Genomic DNA, 23,481 nt, shown 5'->3' with positions numbered 1-23,481 from the left:
TCCCACCGAAATTGGGGGAGAAGACAGGAAGAGGGCCTCCTTCCTGCTAGCAGGAGGGGTGGGGGGTCTTTGAAGCTGCTCAGCCCTTCCTGACCCGGGGGAGGTGTTAGGAACTCTGCCCAGGAAACAGCGAGGGCTGTCACCTCAGGGGTCCAGAAACCGGTCTTTGGTGGTAGGCTGGTGTTTACCAGTCAGGGAACCCACCAGAAGTCGGTTTGGTAAGAGGACTCCTCTAGAAGGAACCCCGAGTGCAAGGGTTAATAAATCTGACCCGTGGATCAGTGCAGGTTTATTATTTTGAGATGTTTGATACCAAACATCCCTGGATTTAGTGAAGCCATTATGGTGCTCCTAAACTCGCAATGACAAGTTTCCAGACCATATACTCTTATATGGCTATACTGCACTTATAATATCCAAGAATAGACGTAGATATTATAGTGGCCCATCTGGTCATAGTGATAGGTCCTTACATGAGGTATAGTGCACCTCACATTAAGGGTGACTTATGCTTCAAGCAGTGCTACCATACCCTTGGTACCACAAGGGAGTTACAGGTAGGTCAGAGTTGTGGCAAGTGTGGAAACAACGGTACAGGTTAGGGAAAGAACACAGGCCCTGAGATCCTGATTGGCAGGGACCCAGGGCGCATTCAAAGTGCATCAGAAATCTGGTAAAAAGTGTGTGCGTGGGGGAGTGGGGTACTGCAACAGAAACCCACTTTCCTACAACAAGACATCACCATCATCTCCTACGCTGATAATACCAGATACGTCCTTTCCCTGACAGACATAACCACCTCCAGAATCAACTTCACGAACTGCATGACCATGGCTGCAGACTGGATGTACCAACTGCCTGTACATAAGGTCTTCGGCAACAAGACCTCCAAATGGGACTCACCTAGTACCAGTCGGAGCTAGGACCAACACCCACAACAACAGACCATGCAATAAATCTAGGCCTCATCCGTGACGACAAGCTCAACATGACGGCTCAAGTTAATGCAGGGTGTGCACCTCCTGCTTCCACATCCTACAAATGCTGTGAAAAATCTTCAAATGGTTGCCTCAGTACATCAAGACTATCTCGCAGGACCTCATCACAGGCAGGCCAGAGAAAGGCAACACTGAAGAAGCTGCACAGGATTAAATCGGACGTACGAGTGGGACGGGGAGGCAATGTAACTTTTCTAAATGTTACATGCCTCAGAGATGTATTTTTAGTTAAAGTTATTAGTCAAATATGTCAAAGTTGGTAGAAGTTAAACCTTGCACTGTTTAGAAGAATAAAGTAGACCACAAACTGTCACTATCAAAATGTCGGCTCACCATAGCTCTGCACCTGGGACTAGCGTCGGCTCACCATAGCTCAGCACCTGGGACTAGCGTCGGCTCACCATACCTCAGCACCTGGGACTAGCGTCGGCTCACCATACCTCAGCACCTGGGACTAGCGCCAGCTCACCATAGCTCAGCACCTGGGACTAGCTTCTGCTCAGCAAATGTGTTTAGCGCCGGCTCAGCACAGCTCTGTACCTGGGTCTAGCGTCGGCTCAGCACAGCTCTGTACCTGGGTCTAGCGTCGGCTCAGCACAGCTCTGTACCTGGGTCTAGCGTCGGCTCAGCACAGCTCTGTACCTGGGTCTAGCGTCGGCTCAGCACAGCTCTGTACCTGGGTCTAGCGTCGGCTCACCATAGCTCTGTACCTGGGTCTAGCGTCGGCTCGGTACCTGGGTCTAGCGTCGGCTCGGTACCTGGGTCTAGCGTCGGCTCGGTACCTGGGTCTAGCGTCGGCTCGGTACCTGGGTCTAGCGTCGGCTCGGTACCTGGGTCTAGCGTCGGCTCGGTACCTGGGTCTAGCGTCGGCTCGGTACCTGGGTCTAGCGTCGGCTCGGTACCTGGGTCTAGCGTCGGCTCGGTACCTGGGTCTAGCGTCGGCTCGGTACCTGGGTCTAGCGTCGGCTCGGTACCTGGGTCTAGCGTCGGCTCGGTACCTGGGTCTAGCGTCGGCTAGGTACCTGGGTCTAGCGTCGGCTCGGTACCTGGGTCTAGCGTCGGCTCGGTACCTGGGTCTAGCGTCGGCTCGGTACCTGGGTCTAGCGTCGGCTCGGTACCTGGGTCTAGTGTCGGCTCAGTACCTGGGTCTAGCGTCGGCTCAGTACCTGGGTCTAGCGTCGGCTCAGTACCTGGGTCTAGCGTCGGCTCAGTACCTGGGTCTAGCGTCGGCTCAGTACCTGGGTCTAGCGTCGGCTCAGTACCTGGGTCTAGCGGCGGCTCGGTACCTGGGTCTAGCGTCGGTTCACCACAGCTAAGCAACGGGGTCTAGCGTCGGCGCACCATAGCTCAGCACCTGGGTCTAGCGTCGGCTCAGTACCTGGGTCTAGCGTCGGCTCTGTACCTAGGTATAGCGTCTGCTCAGTACCTAGGTCTGGCGTCTGCTCTATATTTAGGTCTAGCGTCGGCCCTGTACCTAGGTCTAGCATCGGCTCTGTACCCAGGTCTAGTGTCGGATCAGAACAGTGCTTGGGTCTAGCATCGGCACACAATAGCTCAGTATTTGGGTATAGTGTTGGCTCACCATAGCTCAGTACCTGGGTCAAATGTCGGCTCACCATAGCTCTGTACCTTGGTCTAGCGTCAGCACACCATGGCTCAGTACCTTGGTCTAGCCTCGGCGCACCATGGCTCAGTACCTAGGTCTATCGTCGGCGCACCATGGCTCAGTACCTAGGTCTAGCGTTGGCTCACCATGGCTCAGCACCTAGGTCTAGCATCGGCTCACCATGGCTCAGCACCTAGGTCTAGCGTCGGCGCACCATGGCGCAGTACCTAGGTCTAGCGTCGGCTCACCATGGCTCAGTACCTAGGTCTAGCGTCGGCTCACCATGGCTCAGTACCTGGGTCTACCGTCGGCTCACCATAGTTCAGTACCTAGGTCTAGCGTCGGCTCACCATGGCTCAGTACCTAGATCTAGCTACGGCCCACGATAGCTCTGTACCTGGGTCTAGCGTTGGCTCACCATGGCTCAGTACCTAGGTCTAGTGTCAGCTCAACACAGCTCAGTACCTGGGTCTAGGGTTGGCTCACCAAAGCTCAGTACCTAGGTCTAGTGTCGGCTCACCATAGCTCGGTACCTGGGTCTAGCGTCGGCTCACCATGGCTCAGTACCTAGGTCTAGCGTTAGCTCACCATAGCTCAGTACCTGGGTCTAGTGTCGGCTCACCATGGCTCAGTACCTAGGTCTAATGTCGGCTAAACATGGCTCAGTACCTGGGTCTAGCGTCCGCTCACCCTGGCTCAGTACCTGGATCTAGCGTCAGCTCACCACAGCTCAGCACCTGGGTCTAGCTTCGGCTCACCACAGCTCAGCACATGGGTCTAGCGTCGGCTCACCACAGCTCAGCACCTGGGCCTAGCGTCGGCTCACCACAGCTCAGCACCTGGGCCTAGCGTCGGCTCAACATGGCTCAGCACCTGGGTCTAGTGTCAGCTCACCATAGCTCAGCACCTGGGTCTAGCGTCGGCTCACCATGGCTCAGTACCTGGGTCCAATGTCATTAGGTATACAGTCGGTGGTCAGCAATAGGCAAAATGGCGCTCTAAGGTCTATCACAAGTACAAGCCAGTTATGGCAGGTAATCTGGTATGGTGCATAAGGTAGGGAAAGACCTCCAAATCCCCACGTGTGTGGCCAGTAGACTACTCTACTATATATACAAATCCTCTGCAAACGTTTAAAAGCAAATACATATAGTTATATAAAATATCACAATGATGTGTCTTTATATTTTCAGATGTCTTTAATTCAAGATCTTAAGCCTTCTTAGCCAACACGTGTTTTGTCACTGTTACAGGGGATTACCCTGCGACTTCTTCAGGGTTAAGGGAATATATAAACAAGTACATGTTCGTGTCTGCAATGGCAGTAAGGAGACTATCTTTCAAATTATTGACAGTGACTTCGGTGACTTGTGTGAATGATGAAATAGTGAATATCACTGTGTGGAAATCCATGTGAAACTGGTGTTGTATGTGCTTTTTGTACAACTCCTTTGCGTATCAATTTATCAATGGGGGAAAGAAAGAACAAAAAAAGGCCCCCTGTCGTTTGTTATCGTTATAAGACATACAGGTACAGTTGGTATTCGAGACTCCCTTATAGGAGTAATCCTGTGGTTGGCAAGGTGTGGGCATGCAATCAACCCATTTGGTTTTATAATCCTTAGTTTATTCATTAATTCTATTTCATTATAATCGTGGGGAAGTAGTGCTCCCTCATGCTGTCACTCAATAATAAATAGATCCTGACTATATAGTGTAGTTAAACGGGCCTGGGGACGTATTTTGTTGAAATACGATACCTGAGGTCAGTTTGAAGTAGTCTCTAAGTAACAGAGAAAAGGGCACGTAAGCTAAAGAATGGTAATCGGTACATTCTAATACGGTGTACTTGGTAACCATGAAGGATCCCCCTACCTTAGTTCCGGTGATAATTCCAACCCAGAAGGGGTTCCTATAATTTCTGCGCCTGGGAGGTAGACTATTTAGTCTTGTGTCCGAATATCCTAAATTGCTTCCAAGTGTAAGGGAGTTTCTTTTAGAAGAACTTCCCCATCCTAAACTGAAATTAACAATTAATATTATCCCTTATTTGTCTGTATAGTATTTTGACTGAATAGAAAGTCAGTTTTTTCACTCCTTAACGGCAGCATTAGGTAGAATACCCTTGGATCTCCAGGCCGTAGCGTGTTCGCAGTGCAAATCAGCAGTCTGCAGCCGGCCACCCCGGCGTGGTGTTAAGTAGTGGAGTGCAAGGGTGGACTAAACCGGTTCCTAGAACAATTTTGGGGGCCATTTTAGAGTGGTGTCGGCCCCCCCGCCTCCCGGGATACTGAACCCATTTTGGGCACCATCGTAGAATGGTGTATCGGGACCCCTGGGGCACTGGAATCAAAATCAGTGAGAACTAGCAAAGGTCCGTGGTATGCCCAAATGCTAAAAACTATTTGCTAGAAGGAATATGCTACTTACCAGTATGCATCTGTTCTTGGCATTTAGGGCTGCTGACATTCAGATCTGTGCATAGACCGCCGCCTAGTGTTGGGTCCGGATGATTGCACCTTGTTGTCCTGGAAGAGTCTTCGAAGTATCACGAGATAGGTGACTCCTCCCCGGGACTACAGTGCGCATGGGCATCTTCTCCATCCTCAGATTGTTTTTCGCCATTGTGGCAGAGATGGAGATAGTAAAGTAAGAGATGGCCATGCCAGAGATAATGCTGCAGCTCCGACAGGCACTGGGGAGGCGGGTGGGCGATATGAATGTCAGCAGCCCTACATGCCAAGAACAGATGCACACTGGTAAGTAGCATTTTCCGTTCGAGGCATGTGGGCTGCTGAATTCATATCTGTGCATAGACTGAATAGCAGTTTCTCCTCTAGCGGTGGTCGCCTGTACCAGCCGCAGCAGTTTGAAAAAGAGTTTTGAGGACAGCCTGGCCTACAGCAGCTTGCTGCTTTGCTTGCACGTCTACACAGTAGTGTTTTGTGAAAGTGTGTATGGTAGACCATGTAGCTGCCCTACATATGTCTTCAAGAGGAATATTCCCTAGGAAAGCCATGGATGCCCCCATTTTGCGCGTAGAGTGTGCTCTTGGGGGGACTGTTAAAGTGTGTTTGGCTTTTTGATAGCATATTTGAATGCATTTAACTATCCATCTGGCTATTACGGATTTTGATATGGGATTCCCTTTATGTTGTGGTGAAAAAGCAACAAATAATTGCTTTGTTTTTCTAAATGATTTCGTTCTGTCCACATAATAAAGCAGAGCTCTCTTTACATCCAGTGTGTGTAGGGCTCTTTCAGCTACTGACTGTGGATTTTGGAAGAACACTGGCAGTTCTATTGATTGATTAATATGAAAGTGGATATGACCTTTGGCATAAACTTAGGGTTTGTTCTAAGAACTACCCTGTTAGCATGTACTTGCATGAAAGGTTCTTGAATTGTTAGTGCTTGTAATTCGCTAACTCGCCTGAGTGAGGTAATGGCAATCAAGAAAGCCACCTTCCACGTTAAGAATTGCAGTTCGAATGAGTGCAGGGGTTCGAAAGGAGGTCCCATAAGTCTGGTAAGTACTATATTTAAATTCCAGACTGAGGATGGTGGGTGTCTTGGGGGGATTACCCTTTTAAGACCCTCCATATAAGCCTTGATTGCTGGTACTTTAAACAGTGAAAGGTGTTGCCTGTTTGGAAGGTATGCTGCTATAGCAGCGAGGTGTAGCCTTATCGAAGAGTATGCTAGGTTGCATCTTTGAAGATGCAGCAGGTAACATATAATGTTTTGTTTGGAAGCATCTAATGGGTTGATTTGGTTATTGTTGCAGTAAATAACTAATCTTTTCCATTTAGCTGCATAGCATGCTCTAGTAGTTGGCCGTCTTGCCTTCCTGATAATATTCATGCAATCACTGGGCAAGTTAAGGTATCCGAGCTCTAAGACTTCAGGAGCCAGATCGCTAGGTTCATCTGATTGGGATCTGGGTGCCTGATTTCTCCATGGCTCTGAGTTAGAAGATGGGGTGCGAGGCGCAGCCTCTGATGAGGAACTACTGAAAGCTCCAGGAACATTGTGTACTATGGTTGTGTCGCCCATGTGGGAGCAACTAGGATTAGCGTGAGTGACTGTTCCTGCAGTTTGCGTGCCACCAGCGGAATCAGCAGTGCTGGGGGAAAAGCGTACGCAAATCTGCCTGACCAGTTCATCCGTATCGCATTGCCCTGTGACAATGGATGTGGGAACCTGGCGGCAAAGTACTGGCATTTCGAGTTTTCTTTTGTGGCAAACAGGTCTATTTCTGGGTGACCCACTCTTTGAAGAATGGTTGGAGAACCTGGGGGTGAATATCCCATTTGTGTAGTTGTTGGCTGTGCCTGCTGAGCAGGTCTGCTATCTGATTGTCTTTCCCTGGAAGGTGTTCTACTAGGAGAAAGATGTCTTTTGGAATTGCCCACTTCCATATGCTCTGTGCCAGGTGGGACAGCTGTGGAGAGTGTGTTCCTCCCCGTTTCTGGATATAGAACATTGCGGTCAAGTTGTCCGTCTGGATCAACACAGTCTTGTTGTACAAGTATTTATGGAACGCTTTCAGGGCTAGGAATATCGCTAGCAACTCTAGTTGGTTGATATGCAGTTACTTTTGTTTGTTTGTCCAGAGCCCTTGTATTGTGTAGTGAAGGAGGTGGGCTCCCCAGCCTGTCAGTGATGCGTTCGCTGTTAGTACTAGTTGTGGAACCGGCTCTTGGAACAGTCGCCCCTTGAAAAGTTTTGTGGGTTCCACCACTGCAGAGAGTTGTGAGCGCAACTGTCTACCAACACTAGGTCTTTTAGTTGTCCTTGAGCCTGGTCCATTGCCGTGCTAGGCATTCCTGCAAGGGACGCATTTGAAGTCTGGCATGGGGGACAATGAATATGCAGGAGGCCATCATGCCTATGAGCTGCATGAAGACTCGAGCTGGCAGAGAGTGTTGTGGCTGAAATTTGCGACTGAGCATCTGCACGCTGGCTATCCTCGCTGAGTTTGGATATGCCTTTGCCACTGAGGTATCTATTGTGGCTCCCAGATATTGTTGTATGTGGGACTGTTGCAGATGCGGTTTTGGGTAGTTTATCGAGAAGTCTAGGCTGTGTAGCAGCTGGAGTGTTTGAGACGTGTTTTCTGCACATTGTTGGTACGATTTTGCTAGTATTAGCCAATCGTCCAGATATGGGAACACATGAATGTGTTGTCTCCTGAGATGTGCCGCTACTGTTGGTAAGCATTCTGTAAACACTCTTGGAGCCGTGGTTACCCCGAAGGGGAGAACCTTGAATTGGTAGTGTTGACCTTCTTTGTGAACCTGAGGTATTTCCTGTGAGCTGGATGGATGGGTATGTGAAAATACGCGCCCTTGAGGTCCAATGTTGCAATGAAGTCTCCTTGCTGGAGCAACGGGAGCACTTGCTGTAGTGTGATCATATGGAAGTGCTCCGACAGTATGTATTGATTTAGGGGTCTGAGGTCCAATATTGGTCTGGGGGAACCGTCCTTCCTGGGAATAAAGAAGTATAGGGAGCATACTCCTGTCCCTTGATGTTGGAAAGGGACTGTCTCTATGGCCCCCTTTTCCAGCATGCATTTCACCTCTTGTAGCAGGGTGATGTGTTCTTTGGACATAGGACGGTGTCTGGGTGGTATGTTGGGTGGAGTAGAAGTGAGTTCTAGGCAATAACCATACTGGATAATTTGTCTCACCCACTTGTCCGTGGTAATTGCGTTCCAGACAGGTAGGAATTGTTGGAGTTTGCCTCCGACCGGTGTTAGGTGGTCTGGAGGTAGAGTGATGTCGTCACTGTTTTGTGGCAGTGGAGGCTCTGGTGTTATTGCCTCAACGTCCTCTTCCCTTATTATTCTTTTCCTGTATAACCTCCTCTGTTGGAGGTTTTGGTAAAGGAACTTTGTGTGTTGCCTTTGTATGATGATGACGTTTGGGAAGTATCTTGTGTAGCTGCCCTGTATGAGGAGCGTCGAAAGGAACGTCTGTGTTGCTGAAACTGCAATGCTACCATTGACTTTGCGGTTTCTGTGTCCTTTTTCATTTTATCAAAAATGGTGTCGACAGCAGGGCCAAAAAGAAAGTCTTGGTTGACTGGCTGATTAAGGATGGTGGACTGCACTTCGTTCTTAAAGCCCGAAATATGCAGCCATGCATGTCGCCTTAGTAAAACACTAGTGTTTATAGACCTGGCTACGGTATCTGCTGCATCAAGCGCACATTTAATGGAGGCGTTTGTGATACATTTTCCCTCCTGTATGATGTCATTGGCTTTGGCTTTGAAAGGCTCAGGCAGGTGTTGCATTAAGCTTTCAAGCTGATCATAATGCGCCCTGTCGTAACGAGCTAGCAGGGCTTATGTATTGGCAATCCTCCATAAGTGGAGGCCTGTGCTGCTACCCTTTTACCTGAGGCTTCTAGTATCTTTGATTCCTTATCAGGGGAGGCACTACTCCCCCCGCCCCCCGTTTGTGAGTTGGCCCTTTTTCGTGCATTAGCCACCACTAGTGAGTCTAATCGTAGTTGCCCTCTAATGTAGGTAGGGTCTGTAGGGGCTGCTCTATGCTTTTTCTCAATCCTGGGATTGTTAGAATTGGGGGTCTCTGGATGGCGCAAGTATTCTCTTGTGACAAGCAGGGACCCTCTCCTCTAAGTCAGGGCACAGAATTCCCCTCCAGAAATAACCCCTGCTCACCCTCTAGGTAGTGTGGCGCAAGCAGTCAAAGCTAATCCCTAAAGTACACAACAGATCGCAGAAATTCAAGAGCAACAACTTGATGTCTTCGCCAATACCTGTATCGCTAGGCGTCCCCCAAGGATCCTCCCTATCCCCGACTCTGTTCAACCTAATTATGGAACCTCTCACCACCTTGCTACAAGCATCCAATGTACACTTTCACATGTACGCCGATGACACCCAACTTTATCTCAAACTACAATCCCCCAAAGACATGTTGCTCCTGAACTCAACGATCAGAAGCACCCAATCCTGGCTTGCCGATAATCATCTCAAACTCAATGCCCTGAAAACAGAGTTCCTTTTGATCTCACCTCCAGCGAAGATCTCGACCACTCAAACTTGGCTTAAACACCTAACAGCACTCAATGTCCAACCCACCATCGTGGACTCAGCAAAATCTCTAGGCATAACACTCGACACCAATCTCAACATGCAGCAACATATCAAAAAGGCAACTAAGGGAGCGAACTTCCAAATCAATACCTTGAGGAAACTCAAACCCTTCCTCCCAGCCAAGGACTTCCAAACTGCAGTACAAGCACTAGTCATCCCTCGAATAGAATATGGCAGCATCGCCCTCTGCGGTCTCCCCCTTACCACTACTGCACCCCTAAGAGCTTCCCTAAGAGCTTCCCTAAACGCTGCAGCGAGACTCATCACGGGGTCAAAAAAGCACTCTCATATCTCCCCTGACCTGAAATCCCTGAACTGGCTGCCTTTTGAAGGCAGAATACACCTGAAAATTGCCTGCATGACACACAAGGCGGTACACCTTAACACACCCGGCTACCTCAATCAGAAGTTGACAATCTCTGGCGGCTCTAGAAGCACTAGAGGCACAAACAATCTTCTGCTGCAGCCTCGAAGATTTCGGAAGGAAAAAACCTATAAACGCTCCTTCTCAGGAATGGCACCCAGAATCTGGAACTCACTCCCTCCCGAAATCAGGCTCATCTCCTCCACTATACGTTTTAAGAAAGAAGTAAAAGCTATCCTCATGGCTAAATACACCTGAACTACTATTTTGGACTCTTAAAGAATCTGCACAGATCTGTACTACTTGCTCGACCCCTTTGCTTATTTTTATTACTTGTATTATTGCTTTACACTATTAGCTTTGACCCCATCTATTTGTACTGTTAGCTTTACTGACTTACCTGTTTGACTATGCTCCATCATGTACCCCTTTGCTTATTTTTATTACCTGTATTATTGCTTTACACTATTAGCTCTGACCCCATCTATTTGTACTGTTAGCTTTACTGACTTACCTGTTTTGACTATGCTCCATCATGTACCCTCTCTGTGTAAAGCGCTCTGATATCTGCAAAGATCTTGTTCGCGGTATATAAAACTTTCAAATAATAATAATAATAGTACATGTAGGTACAAATTTGCAGTATCTCACACAATAACCACCAACCCACCACACAATGACGCTAGATTGTATTTTGTGTAAAAAATATATCTTTATATAGGTTTCTTCAGGCAGGTTTTTAAATACAGTCTTACTTCTTTGCAGGGTTCCAGTTACATGTAAATATGCCAGTTCTTATTAGCAATATGCAATCTTTGAACCAATGTCACTGGGTGTAAAAAGGACCTTTCCCAGCTTAACTTTAGTCCCACAATGGTCCAGGCACCGGGTGCCGCGTGTGGACTCCTTTCGCTACCGCTGGGGCGCTTCGCAGCGTTTCAGTTCGTCTCGTACGGGAATTCTAGAGCGGCCCCGCTAAACCTCACGCGTCTCGCGTAGGAAGCGTACAGCGCCGAGGAAGGGGGGCGAGGCGTACTGGGCGCTGGAGCTGTGCGGTTCGTACCAAGCCCAGGAGACAGGATGGGGACGTCTCGCAGGTACGGCCACACAGTGTACGGTCTTCAGGGAGGCTCGAGGGGGTCTGCGCCTCACGGACTTCGGGACCAGAGCGCAGTGCACGTTGCACACAGTCACAGTACCTTCTGGTGGGGGAGGCGAAGGGCACAACAGCGGGGGTCAGCTCTCCTTACATCGCGATGCTTCTTGGGGGCAATGCGAGCTACGGCTCGGCAGACGTAGGCGCAGGGCTCTTCAATAACGGTGCATTGTGGGGGCAAAACAGACTTACCAGCAGTGTACGCTTCAACCCTGGAGGGGGAGCGGCTGCAGACGGGGCCGATGGCGGTACGATCCACAGGACGCGACGTACCAGCCAGGCTACGCCCTGCAGCAATTCACTTCACAGCTGCGGGGAGCCGGTCTCAGCGCCCGGGTCACGGAGGGCACAATTACAGGCAGACTCCGACTTTGCTGGGCAGCCTGCGACACGGGGATCAGTAGGCGGCGACGCTTGGACCGGACAGGTCCTTCACGATGTGAGCTACGGCTCAGAACAGGGGCAGTCACAGTGCTCATACCAGCGAGGGGCTGGTCTTCACTTTGTTGCTGACGACACGATCAGGCCACAGTCACGGTGCTCAGGGGACGCAGATGCACAAATTCGTAGAGCGCGCGGCGTAGAAGCACGACGCTCTCAGCTCTCCTTCACTCGGCGCTGGAGGGGCAACCAGCACACGCCAGCAGCAGCTTCCTTCAAGGGGGGGGGGGTAGCGCCCACTGTTCCTGGGGCGCAGTTCAGGGGGCAAGTTCAACAGCAAGTCCTTGGAGATTGTCAAATGCACAAGTAGTTTCAAAAAGTCTCTCAGTCTTTTTCTTCTTCCCTCCTTCTGCAGCAAGGCACCCACCACAGGCCAGTCTCTCAGGATTAGAGACAGTACTTCTCCATGCAGCTTTCCTAGGTCCTTCTCTTCGGGCAGAGTTTCATCTTGGCGTCAACAGGATCTAGTTTCTTGGGAGCAGGGCTCCTTCTTTTATAGGACATTTCTTTTGTTCTTTCAGGCCAGGGGGGCCTTTGCATAGCCTATTTCAGTTTTGAAGCACTCTGTTGTGATGTTCCTGGCTTTTCCTTTCAGTGTTGGGGGCAGGCACATCAGACGCTCCGCAGGAGGTGGAGCCAGCATTGTGATGACAGGGGCAGCCAGGAGTACCTTGTTGACAGTCCTCCCTCTTCCTGGGCCAGGTGTCGGGCAGAGTCATCAGTCGCTCCCCAAGGGGCAGAGCCAGCACTGTGGTGGCAGAGCACAGCCCTATTCAGAGTCCAGGGGCACTCCCACCTCCCACTAAGGTGTAATCCTTGCATTCACCACCTGTCATCCCCCAGCCCTGCCACTCACACAACCCAGACAGCAGATACACATCCTAGCAGAAAAGGTTAGGCAAGCAAATGCTAACTTTCTAAAAGTAGCATTTGCAAGCACAGGATATTAAAATAAACTTTACTAAAGAAGTATTTTAATATTCGGATTTTAGGCATACTAAACTTGACTTTCTACCATGTTCCCTGAGCCTGCTGGGATTATAGGGTGTAATAATTCCAGCAGCCCATCTTGGCCTAAGAGAGCAGGTAGCCTTACAATAGTGAAAAACGAAATTGGCTGTAATTCACTATTAGGACATGCCACACACATCAGGGCTTGTCCTCCCTTACACTTACAATGCACCCTGCCCTAGGGCCTACCATAGGGGTGACTAATATGAAGCAAAGGGAAGGTTTTTTAGGCTGGCAAGTGTGTGCACTTGCCCAGCCAGCATGACAGTACCAGACTGCACGCAGGTTCTGCAATGGCAGACCCTAGACACATTTTACAAGGCGGCTTCTGTGCGTGGTGCAACCAGAGCTGCAGGCCCACTAGCAAATATTGCCATTTACAAGCCCTGGCACTCCTGGTGCACTTTACTGGGGACTGACAGTAAATCCAATGAGCCAATCATGGAAATCAATCACATATACACTTTACATTGGGAGCACTTGCACTGCGGCACGGATTGGCCGTGGTGCAGCGCCCTGAGCGGCGGACACCAGCAAAAACATCTGAGGCACATCAGCAAAAAGTGGAAGGGAAACTCACGCCAAGGTGCCAGGTCTAACGGGGATTGATTACCCGTGACCTGGCTGGATCCTTAAATATGTCGGGTGCGTGTTTTAACACTGCCTTTAGCATAGGAAGTGCTCTGATACTTTTTTCTGAAGTAGGGAAGGTGTCAAATAAGAAGTCTTCCTCTAGAGGGTCATTATGCATATCTACATTGTGGTACTGTGCTGCCCTGTCTATTAATTGGTTGAAGACAATGGGGTCGTTAGTAGGTGACGCCTTAGTTGGGTAAGAGGAGACATCAGGGATGGGATGGGTGTTATAAGGGTCAGTTGACTCCCCCCATGGTTCATTTTTTGGTTCAGGATCCAGTGGATATTCATAATCAGGCAGAGGATCCTCCCCAGTGTTTCCCTCATTGTCGAGAGTAAGGAGGAAAAGGAGTAGTAGGCATACTGGGATAGAAGGGAATGAAGGGTCTAGATGGAGAAGTCCCAAAGTCCTTCTTTTTTACTGGAATAGGGGAATGCGAGTCAGTGTCTAGTGGCCTCTTCTTCCTGTGCAGGATTGTGACTTTACCAGTCTCAGGATTAATATATATTTTTGCCTGGTCGTCTGCTGGTTCTTCCTCCACTGTTCTTGGTTGTGACTTTTTTGGGTCGACAACACCCTCTGCTTCGACGACTTTTGGTGCCTTAGTGCTTTTCTTTGGCTCGGGCCCTTTTTTCGGGTCTGCAAGTGTTTTTGGGTTGACCGGGTCTTTCGGTTCGACACGTTTCTTGTGCTCGACAGGCTTTTTTGGTTGACTGTCCTTCCCCGAGTCGGTGGTCTTTTTAGGATCGACCTGTGTTTTTGGAGCACTGGTCTCCGGGTCGATAGCCTTCTCCGGCCAGATTATAGGCTTCGATACGGCACCCTTCCCGTCGGCGACCTTCTTTGGTTCGGCGACTTTTGGCACAGTCGCCCTTTTCGGGTCGACGTCCTTTTTTGTGTCGGCGCCCTTCGGTTTGACGTCCTTTTTGGGCTCAACGGCCTGTTTCGGGTCGGCGCCCTTCGGCTCGACGGCCTTTTTCGGGTCGACTGTTTTCTTGGGGTCGATGCCTTTAGGCTGCACGGCCTTCTTCGGCTTGACTGTGTTCTTTTGATCGACGCCTTTGGGCTGTACATTTTTGTTGGGGCTCTACGGCCTTTGGGTCGACGACCTTTTTAGGCTCTGGAACCTTCTTTGGGATTGCGGTACTTGGCCCAGGGGTCTCAGGTTTCGGTGCCGAGCCGGATGGCGGGGCTGGCGAATGTTTCTTTGGATCTTGGCTAAGGCATTTTGGCGATGCCTCAACCCGAGCCTTTGGTAACGGGGTAATCTGTGTCGGGGGCAGTGTACTCACGATTTGCCCCGGTGGGATCTCGTTATCGGAGTCCGAGTAGTCCTCGACAGTGACTATTCCTAGGTCCGAATCTGGAGCTTCTTGAAGTTCTCGGTCATCATCGAAGATGTTGTCTGGTTCCGGTGCCTGTCGCTGCATCTCTTGCCTAGCGGCCTGTCGATTCCTTATGGTTTTCTTCTACCGAAACTGGGCACAGGCTGGGCAGGTTTCTTCCTTATGGCCTGGAGAAAGGCACTTGTTACATACTTGATGCTTGTCAGTATGCAGGACCTTGGAGTGGCATTGTGGGCATCTTTTAAACGGGCTCCTTTCCATCGACAGCAGGCCCACGTGGCGTTGAAAAGGCCCAACAGCACGCGTCGACGATACATTCGAGATGGAAAGCTTTATCGAGTCAAGAGGTACCGAGCGAGAACAATACCGTCGAATTCGAAGGCCTTTTGGCCTTTATAAAAGTTTTGTTTCGATTACGAAGTTGGAGTGTAGGAATAACATCCGAACCCAATGGCGGAAAAAAACAATCTGAGGATGGAGAGGATGCCCATGCGCACTGTAGTCCAGGGAAGGAGTCACCTATCTCGTGATACTTCGAAGACTCTTCCAGGACAACAAAGTGCAATCATCCGGACCCAACACTAGGCAGTGATCTATGCACAGATATGAATTCAGCAGCCCACATGCCTCGAACAGCCGTATCTGTAGGGGCACATGACAGCATTGAGGTGCACTACCATACATTTGTGGTAGTGTGCATGCAGCGTTTATACATATGTAAATCCTTATAAAGAGATTTTACATGATATCCAAATGCTTTGTTGTTCTAACCTGAACTAATCAACATGATAGTGTGTTTTGTGACATGTGAATTGGGCACTGTGATAGTGAATTTCGTGACATAGTTGGGTGAACCTTAAATGGAACTGTAAATTCTTAGACTTATTACGGACAGTGGCAGTCGGTCTCAATTCTCGCTAGTATCAGATCCAAAGCATATTCTGAAATGTTATGCAATGTGAACTCTGTGACATAGCTAGGTAACGACAGTGGCATTAGGTCTCCGTTCCTCACTCTACATAGTCTACAACATGTTGGGTATCGAGCACTAGTAGATCACTACATTAGTGTGAAAACAGTCATGTATTACAACAATATGTGGTTCACCATAGCTCGGTACCAAAGTCTAGCGTCGACTCACCATAGCTCTGTACCAGTCTTTAGCGTCGGCTCACCATAGCTCAGTACCTGGGTCTAGCCTCGGCTCACCATAGCTCAGTACCTGGGTCTAGCATTGGCTCACCATGGCTCAGTACTTCGGTCTAGTGACAGCTCTCCATAGCCCCGTACCTAGGTCTAGCGTCAGCTCACCATAGTTCAGTACCTAGGACTAGCGTCAGCTCACCATAGCTCTGTACCTGGGTCTAAGGTAAGCTACCATAGCTCAGTACCTAGGTCTAGTGTCAGCTCACCATAGCTCAGTACCTGGGTCTAGCGTCTGCTCACCATAGCTCAGTACATAGGTCTAGCGTCCGCTCACCATGGCTCAGTACCTAGGTCTAGCGTTGGCTCACCATAGCTCAATACCGGAGTCTAGCGTCGGCTCACCATAGCTCAGTACATAGGTCTAGCGTCGGCTCACCATAGCTCAGTACATAGGTCTAGCGTCGGCTCACCATAGCTCAGTACATAAGTCTAGCGTCGGCTCACCAGGCTTGCCCCGAGCCGGTCGCTCCTCCTCGCTCCCTGACTCCTCGCAGCGCCTGGTATCGTAGCTCTGCTCTGCTCTGTGCTATTGTGCTAATTTGCGCTGCATTATCGAGGCAGCTGACGCTTGTTATTTATATTAGCGCTGCTTCATCAGAATCAGTAGAAAGTACACTCTGCATACAGCTTGTTATTTATATTAGCGCTGCATCGTCAGAATCATTAGAAAGCATAATTTGGCATACAGTGTTTGGCTATTCATTATCTGTCCGCATCGCCTGCTTTTAGCTTGGTGTAACGCTATCAGTGGCCAGATCTCGGCTTGCTTCGGCTGTGACCCGCTTTGGCTCCATTTTTGCATCCATTTTGTTTGTTGTGTCCTCTACCGTAGCTCCACCCCGCTACCGCCTCCCAGCTGACCCCCCCCCCTCCCACGGATAGAACCCTCGCCCCGTCCTAACTTGCACTGTGACCATCTGGGCTTGCCCCGAGCCGGTCGCTCCTCCTCGCTCCCTGACTCCTCGCAGCGCCTGGTATCGTAGCTCTGCTCTGCTCTGTGCTATTGTGCTAATTTGCGCTGCATTATCGAGGCAGCTGACGGTTGTTATTTATATTAGCGCTGCTTCGTCAGAATCAGTAGAAAGTACACTCTGCATACAGCTTGTTATTTATATTAGCGCTGCATCGTCAGAATCATTAGAAAGCATAATTTGGCATACAGTGTTTGGCTATTCTTTATCTGTCCGCATCGCCTGCTTTTAGCTTGGTGTAACGCTATCAGTGGCCAGATCTCTGCTTGCTTCGGCTGTGACCCGCTTTGGCTCCATTTTTGCATCCATTTTGTTTGTTGTGTCCTCTCCCGTAGCTCCAACCCGCTACCGCCTTCCAGCTGACCCCCCCTCGCCCCTCCCACTATCCACATATGACTGATTCATTTGCGTGCAGCGTTCACGCGCAGCGGTCGCGCCCCATGCGCGCCGAAGGTGCGCCAAAGGTAAGCCCGTCTACGCCCGTCCGCGCCAAGCCCGCGCCCAGCGCCAGACCCCCTGGCCCCCGCAATCCGCACTCCTCCCGCATTACGTACGACGCCGCCACCCTCCTAGCCCTTAACCCTGGACGACTCCCCGCCTGCGCCCAAGCCGCCCCTGGACACACTCATGGACCCTTCACATGCAACTCCTGCAAGTTTGACGGCACCAAGACCAACTCCTCATCCACTAACACCAAACAGAGACCTGACACCAACCACCTAAAATGCATCCTGCTCAACACTCGCTCGGTCCACAGACACGCCATCGACCTCTGGAATCTACTAGACACCATCTCTCCGGACGTCGCCTTCCTAACTGAAACATGGATGAACGCCTCCTCAGCCCCAGACATCACCATTGCCATCCCGGAAGGCTACAAGATCATCCGAAAAGACCGCACCCCACCATACAGGAGGAGGCATCGCTATCGTCCATAAGAATTCCATCCGCATCTCAACCAGCTCAGACGTCAACCTCGCTAGCGCCGAACACCTTCACTTCCAGATCCACACCGACCCCAAGACCACTCTCAGAGGCACCCTCCTCTACAGGCCACCAGGACCCCAAGCACAATTCAGTGAAGACATCACGGACTTTATCACACCACACGCCCTCCCCTCCGAGGACTACATTCTATTGGGAGACCTCAATTTTCACCTGGAAAAAAGCAACAACAGCAACACCACCGCCCTTCTGGACAATCTCGCCAACCTCGGACTCAAACAACTTGTTAATACCCCCACTCACTACGCAGGTCACACACTCGACCCTATCTTCACCTCCAGCATACATATCTCCTTCAGTCACACCACAGCTCTCCATTGGACGGACCACAGCTGCGTTCACTTTATCTACAATAAGACCACAACTCACAACCATCCTCAACCTACTCTGCGAAGAAACTGGAACAAAATCTTCATCGACCAGATCTCCTCATCACTTCTTCAAAACCCCCCTGCCCACTCTTCGAACCCCAACCAAGCAGCCATTAACCTCACTCAATGGCTAACCAACAGCGCCGACAACCTAGCACCCCTGAAAAAACGTCAAATCAAACTAGGCAACAAAAACGCCCCCGGGTTCAACGATGATCTTAAGAAATCCAAGAAACTCTGCCGCTCCCTTGAGAAGGTCTGGAAAAAAGACCCAAACACCAGCACCAGGGACGCCTTCAAAAACGCCACCCGCATACACCACCAACTGATCCGGACTGCCAAGAAAGCCGCATTCAAAGACCGACTTGACAACAACGCCCACAACAGCAAGGAATTATTCAACATCGTCAAAGAGTTTACCAACCCCACCGCCAACTCCAACGACATCACTCCCTCTCAAACCCTTTGCGACTCCCTAGCTTCGTTCTTCCACAACAAAATCGCAGTCATCCACAACAGCTTCGACAACCAACCCGAAGACCAACCCACCCAACCCTCTGCCGTACCTTCACCCCCCTTGAACATCCTTAATGAATGGAACCCAATCTCCACTGAGGACACCATCCGCCTGATGAACTCCATCCACTCAGGATCCCCCACAGACCCATGCCCTCACCACATCTTCAACAAAGCAGATTCCATCATAGCACCACACCTCCGAGACGTCATCAACTGCTCCCTCAACTCCGCCACCTTCCCGGAAAGCTGGAAACACGCCGAACTCAGCGCCCTTCTGAAAAAACCCACAGCTGACCCCACCGAACTCAAAAACTACCGCCCCATCTCGCTCCTTCCATTCCCGGCCAAAGTCATCGAGAAAGCTGTCAACAACCAAATCGCCGCCTTCCTCGAAAACAACAAATCTCTCGACTCCTCACAGTCCGGCTTCCGAGCCAAACACAGCACTGAGACCGCCCTCATCGCAGCAACAGATGACATTCGAACTCTACTGGACAATGGAGACACAGTCGCCCTCATCCTCCTCGACCTCTCTGCAGCCTTCGACACAGTCTGTCATAGCACCCTGATACAACGCCTCAGAAACATCGGAATCCAGGGAAAAGCACTGGAATGGATCACCTTGTTCCTTGCCGGAAGAACCCAGAGAGTCCGCCTCCCACCATTCAAGTCAGAGGCCACTGAAGTCATTTGCGGCGTGCCACAAAGATCCTCACTCAGTCCCACCCTCTTCAACGTATACATGAGCCCCCTCGCGGCCATCGCACGCCAACACAACCTCAACATCATCTCCTACGCTGATGACACTCAACTTATCCTCTCACTCACCAAAGACCCTAACACCGCCAAAACCAACCTACATGATGGAATGAAAGAAGTAGCCGAGTGGATGAAGCACAGCCGTCTGAAACTGAATTCCGACAAAACAGAAGTCCTTATCTTAGGTACCTCCCCCTCTGCCTGGGACGACTCTTGGTGGCCAGAGTCCCTTGGAAAAGCACCCATCCCGACAGACCACGCACGGAACCTGGGCGTCATTCTAGACTCCTCACTCTCGATGACTAGACAAGTCAACGCCATTTCATCATCTTGCTTCAACATTCTTCGCATGCTCAAAAAAACATTTCGCTGGATCCCCACCGAAACTAGAAAAACGGTCACCCACGCACTAGTTACAAGCCGCCTGGACTACGGAAACACCCTATACGCCGGTACCACCACAAAACTTCAGAAAAAACTCCAACGCATCCAGAACGCATCAGCCAGACTCATACTCGACATCCCGCGTAACAACCACATTTCTGGTCACTTGAAAAACCTCCACTGGCTCCCCGTCAATAAGAGGATAACATTCCGCCTCCTAACCGACGCACACAAAGCACTTTACGAACTTGGACCCGAATGCATCAACACACGACTTTCCTTCTACACCCCCTCCCGCCAGCTACGCTCTTCCAACCAAGCCCTTGCTGCTGTACCTCGCATCAACAAAACCACCATGGGAGGAAGATCCTTCTCCTACCGGGCGGCTAAAACCTGGAACTCACTTCCCATTCACCTTCGCCTCACTCAGAACCACCTAGCATTCAGAAAGCAACTTATTCGACCAGTAATTCCCCACCCTTCTCCAAGTGCCTTGAGACCCTCTGGGTATGTAGCGCGCTATATGAATTAATTGAATTGAATTCAGTACCTAGGTCTGTCAGCTCACCAAAGCTCAGTACCTAGGTCTAGTGTCAGCTCACCATAGCTCTGTACCTGGATCTGGTGTCAGCTCACCATAGCTCAGTACCTGGGTCTAGTGTCAGCTCACCATACCTCTGTACCTGGATCTAGCGTCGGCTCACCATAGCTCAGTACTTAGATATGAGCTATGGTAAGCAGACGCTAGACCTAGGTCTAAGGTCAGCTCCCCGTAGCTCTGTACCTGGGTTTAAGGTCAGCTCCCCACAGCTCAGTACCTGGGTCAAAGGTCCTCTCCAGCTCCATATCAGTCTGATAATCCATTTCCCGAAGCAACACTCCAATGGCCTGGGTCGGGTTCTTGACGTCCTGCAGTTTGTTGTGTAGATCTTGCATGATGTTCTCTCTGCATAGACCAGAAACAAGGAATGACACAAGCATCAGAGCAAACCCAGCTCATGAATCCTCATTTGAGGCCCCATCGGCAACCACATGCATCAGCATCCTGAGGAGTAAATCTGGAATTAGACCCCAAGCAGCACAGATTAACGTATCTTTTCTGGCGACTCTTCCATCACCAGCTACCGTTTGTTGCCAATTTAGTTCAGAATCTGAAAGGGGCTTTAGAAGCGAACTAAAGGAGGGTTTCGATGGAAGTATATAGGGCGTATAGGCCCTGTAACAGAGGCTCATCAAAGTTCATTATCCTCTTAATATTAGGACTATCAGGGATAGGTCTGATTTCATGACGGAGGATAAATAGTATAACATTTCAAGGTTTTGAAATAAAAAAAGTTCAGTTATTGTTAATTCTAGCCCCTCTGTTCTCTTGCATTGTCTGCCGGGTTGCACTATGCCATTCAATTCCAGATCTGGATGTACATCGCAACCCCCGTTTCCCAAAGTAATGAAGGGTCGCTTGATCAAGCGCCGGGACACTCCTTTGAAGTAGCTGAGCGCTATACAAAACCCCCCTATAACATAACATAACATAACAAGGTATTAACCAACTTTAAACGTTTGTAGTCTCCTCCAATCCTAGCGGAGCAATCGCTCCCCATTGTTGGTCAGATTTTGCACGCTGCTTAGCTCAGCGTCCAAATGTACAGTTTAACCCCTTCGCTGCGGCGGCTATTGCGCCGCAGCGCTAAGGGGGCGGGGCGGCCGCATGCTGCTCCGTCACCAGCCTCAGTTGAGCTGTGCTGATGACGGAGCGGTTCCGTCATGGCCCGCCCCGCTCAATAGAACGTTCAGCGCAGGCGCGAAATTCGCGCCGCGCATGAGCGGCGAGCGGGCCATGACGGAACCGCTCCGTCATCAGCACGATTCAGAAAAGGGGGGTGGTGATGAACAGAGTGTCTGAATTAAGCAGACCACTCTTACCCAGTCCAAAGATCAGGGCTTGATCCATCACCGTTATTTATCTCACTGCACCATCCCAGCTCAGAACCTGGCTATATGCAGATCAGTCTGTCCCTGGCCCAGTGCATCATGGGAACAGGGCAGATTAAACTACCAAGCCAATTCTTCACCAGAAAGGAGACAAGCTACCGGGGACCGGTTTCTGGCATTTCAGCCGTCTTCGGCCCGGCTTGCTTGAATCCTGATGGTGCAGTGAGAAAGGGACTCATGTCTGAGTATACCCTGCCACACCTATAGTGGCCAAAAACGATTCAGAAAAGGGGGGTTGGTCAGATTTTGCACGCTGCTTTGCTCAGCGTCCAAATGTACAGTTTAACCCCTTCGCTGCGGCGGCTATTCCGCCGCAGCGCTAAGGGGGCGGGGCGGCCGCGCGGCGGCCGCATGCTGGTGACGGAGCCGCTCCGTCACCAGCCTCAGTTGAGCTGTGCTGATGACGGAGCGGTTCCGTCATGGCCCGCCCCGCTCAATAGAACGTTCAGCGCAGGCGCGAAATTCGCGCCACGCATGAGCGGCGAGCGGGCCATGACGGAACCGCTCCATCATCAGCACAGCGCACCCGCAGCTGATGACGGAGCGGTTCCGTCATCAGCGTGCAAGGGGTTAATTGGTCCAGGTGCGATATATACTGAGGTCCGTATTTGCTCCTGTTGCCAAGGGAGACCACACAAAGCAGGAAATGAAAGGTGGGTGAGTTTAAACCAGGAATTAAATCCAACAATAAACTGAAGTAAGCTAGAAACAACTAGGCCTGGGCGGAGTTACACTAGGGGGAACTCCACGAAGTAACCAAAAAACGATGTTGCGCTACGTGGAGATCTGCAAGTGGCGGAGTGAATTACATCGCGCTGCTCGCACAGATTTTTAATGCCAGGTGTATGCCCGCACTGTAAAATCAGCACTAACGGCACCATGCTCAGCGCAAGAGGGCGCCACTTCTTTCTGCCGCTCAAGTACCTACTCTACTCTAGCTGCAGCTTCCTCAAAGCGAGCAGATGATTTCTCGTCGCGAGTGGTAGAGACCATCCGCGACTCCTGTATAGATTTTCTACTAGAGCGAAAGCTTCTTCAGCGCTAATGGCACCACGTGCAGCCCAATAGGGCGCTGCTTCTTTCTGCCGCTTGAGTAGATCTTCTACCCGAGCGCCAGCTTCCTCAACTCAAGCAGATGGTTTCTCGTCACGAGCGGTAGTGACCAGCAGTGACCGCCCGCGTTGAGAAATCTCGCCGGGTGGGGGTCTGGTGAGCCGCGGGAGAGGAAAAACTCTGCTCTGCTACATGTAGTTTTTTTAAACTTCACACTTAGGCCTAGAAACCACATCTATCCACCAGGTACACAGGTTACAGGGATGGAAGCCGGAAGTGCGTACACACAGGTTGGGATACCGGAGATGATCACATGCCCGGCATACTGCAAGAGTCTGGTTAGTACTTTTGGGGAAGAGCTCCCTCTAAAGTCGATCAGCAACGATGCTTAGCCTTGGCGGTGACAGTACAAAGTAGAAAGCTTTTATCTGGAGAAATTAGTATTAATTAACCAAGGAGAACCAAACCTAACTTAAAGAAAAGAAACCAATTAGTTAAAATTCCCAAAACAACGTGCTAAAACACAAAAGAATT

General features: G+C 50.4%; 1 protein-coding gene across 1 annotated transcript in view; it reads right to left on the bottom strand.

Annotated features, from left to right (window-relative positions):
- Positions 1–23,481, bottom strand: part of NUP160 (nucleoporin 160) — a 498,934-nt gene that overhangs the window by 334,092 nt on the left and 141,361 nt on the right. Inside the window, exon 16 of the mRNA XM_086959753.1 lies at positions 20,721–20,848. Within this exon, the coding sequence (XP_086815879.1) occupies positions 20,721–20,848 (128 nt within the window). The remainder of the gene's footprint in view (positions 1–20,720; positions 20,849–23,481) is intronic.

This window comes from Lissotriton vulgaris, chromosome 2_2 (assembly GCF_964263255.1).
Source record: "Lissotriton vulgaris chromosome 2_2, aLisVul1.2, whole genome shotgun sequence".
Taxonomy (NCBI): Eukaryota; Metazoa; Chordata; class Amphibia; order Caudata; family Salamandridae; genus Lissotriton; species Lissotriton vulgaris.
Note: the sequence above shows the minus strand (reverse complement) of the source record. Positions and strands in the feature narration are given on the sequence as shown.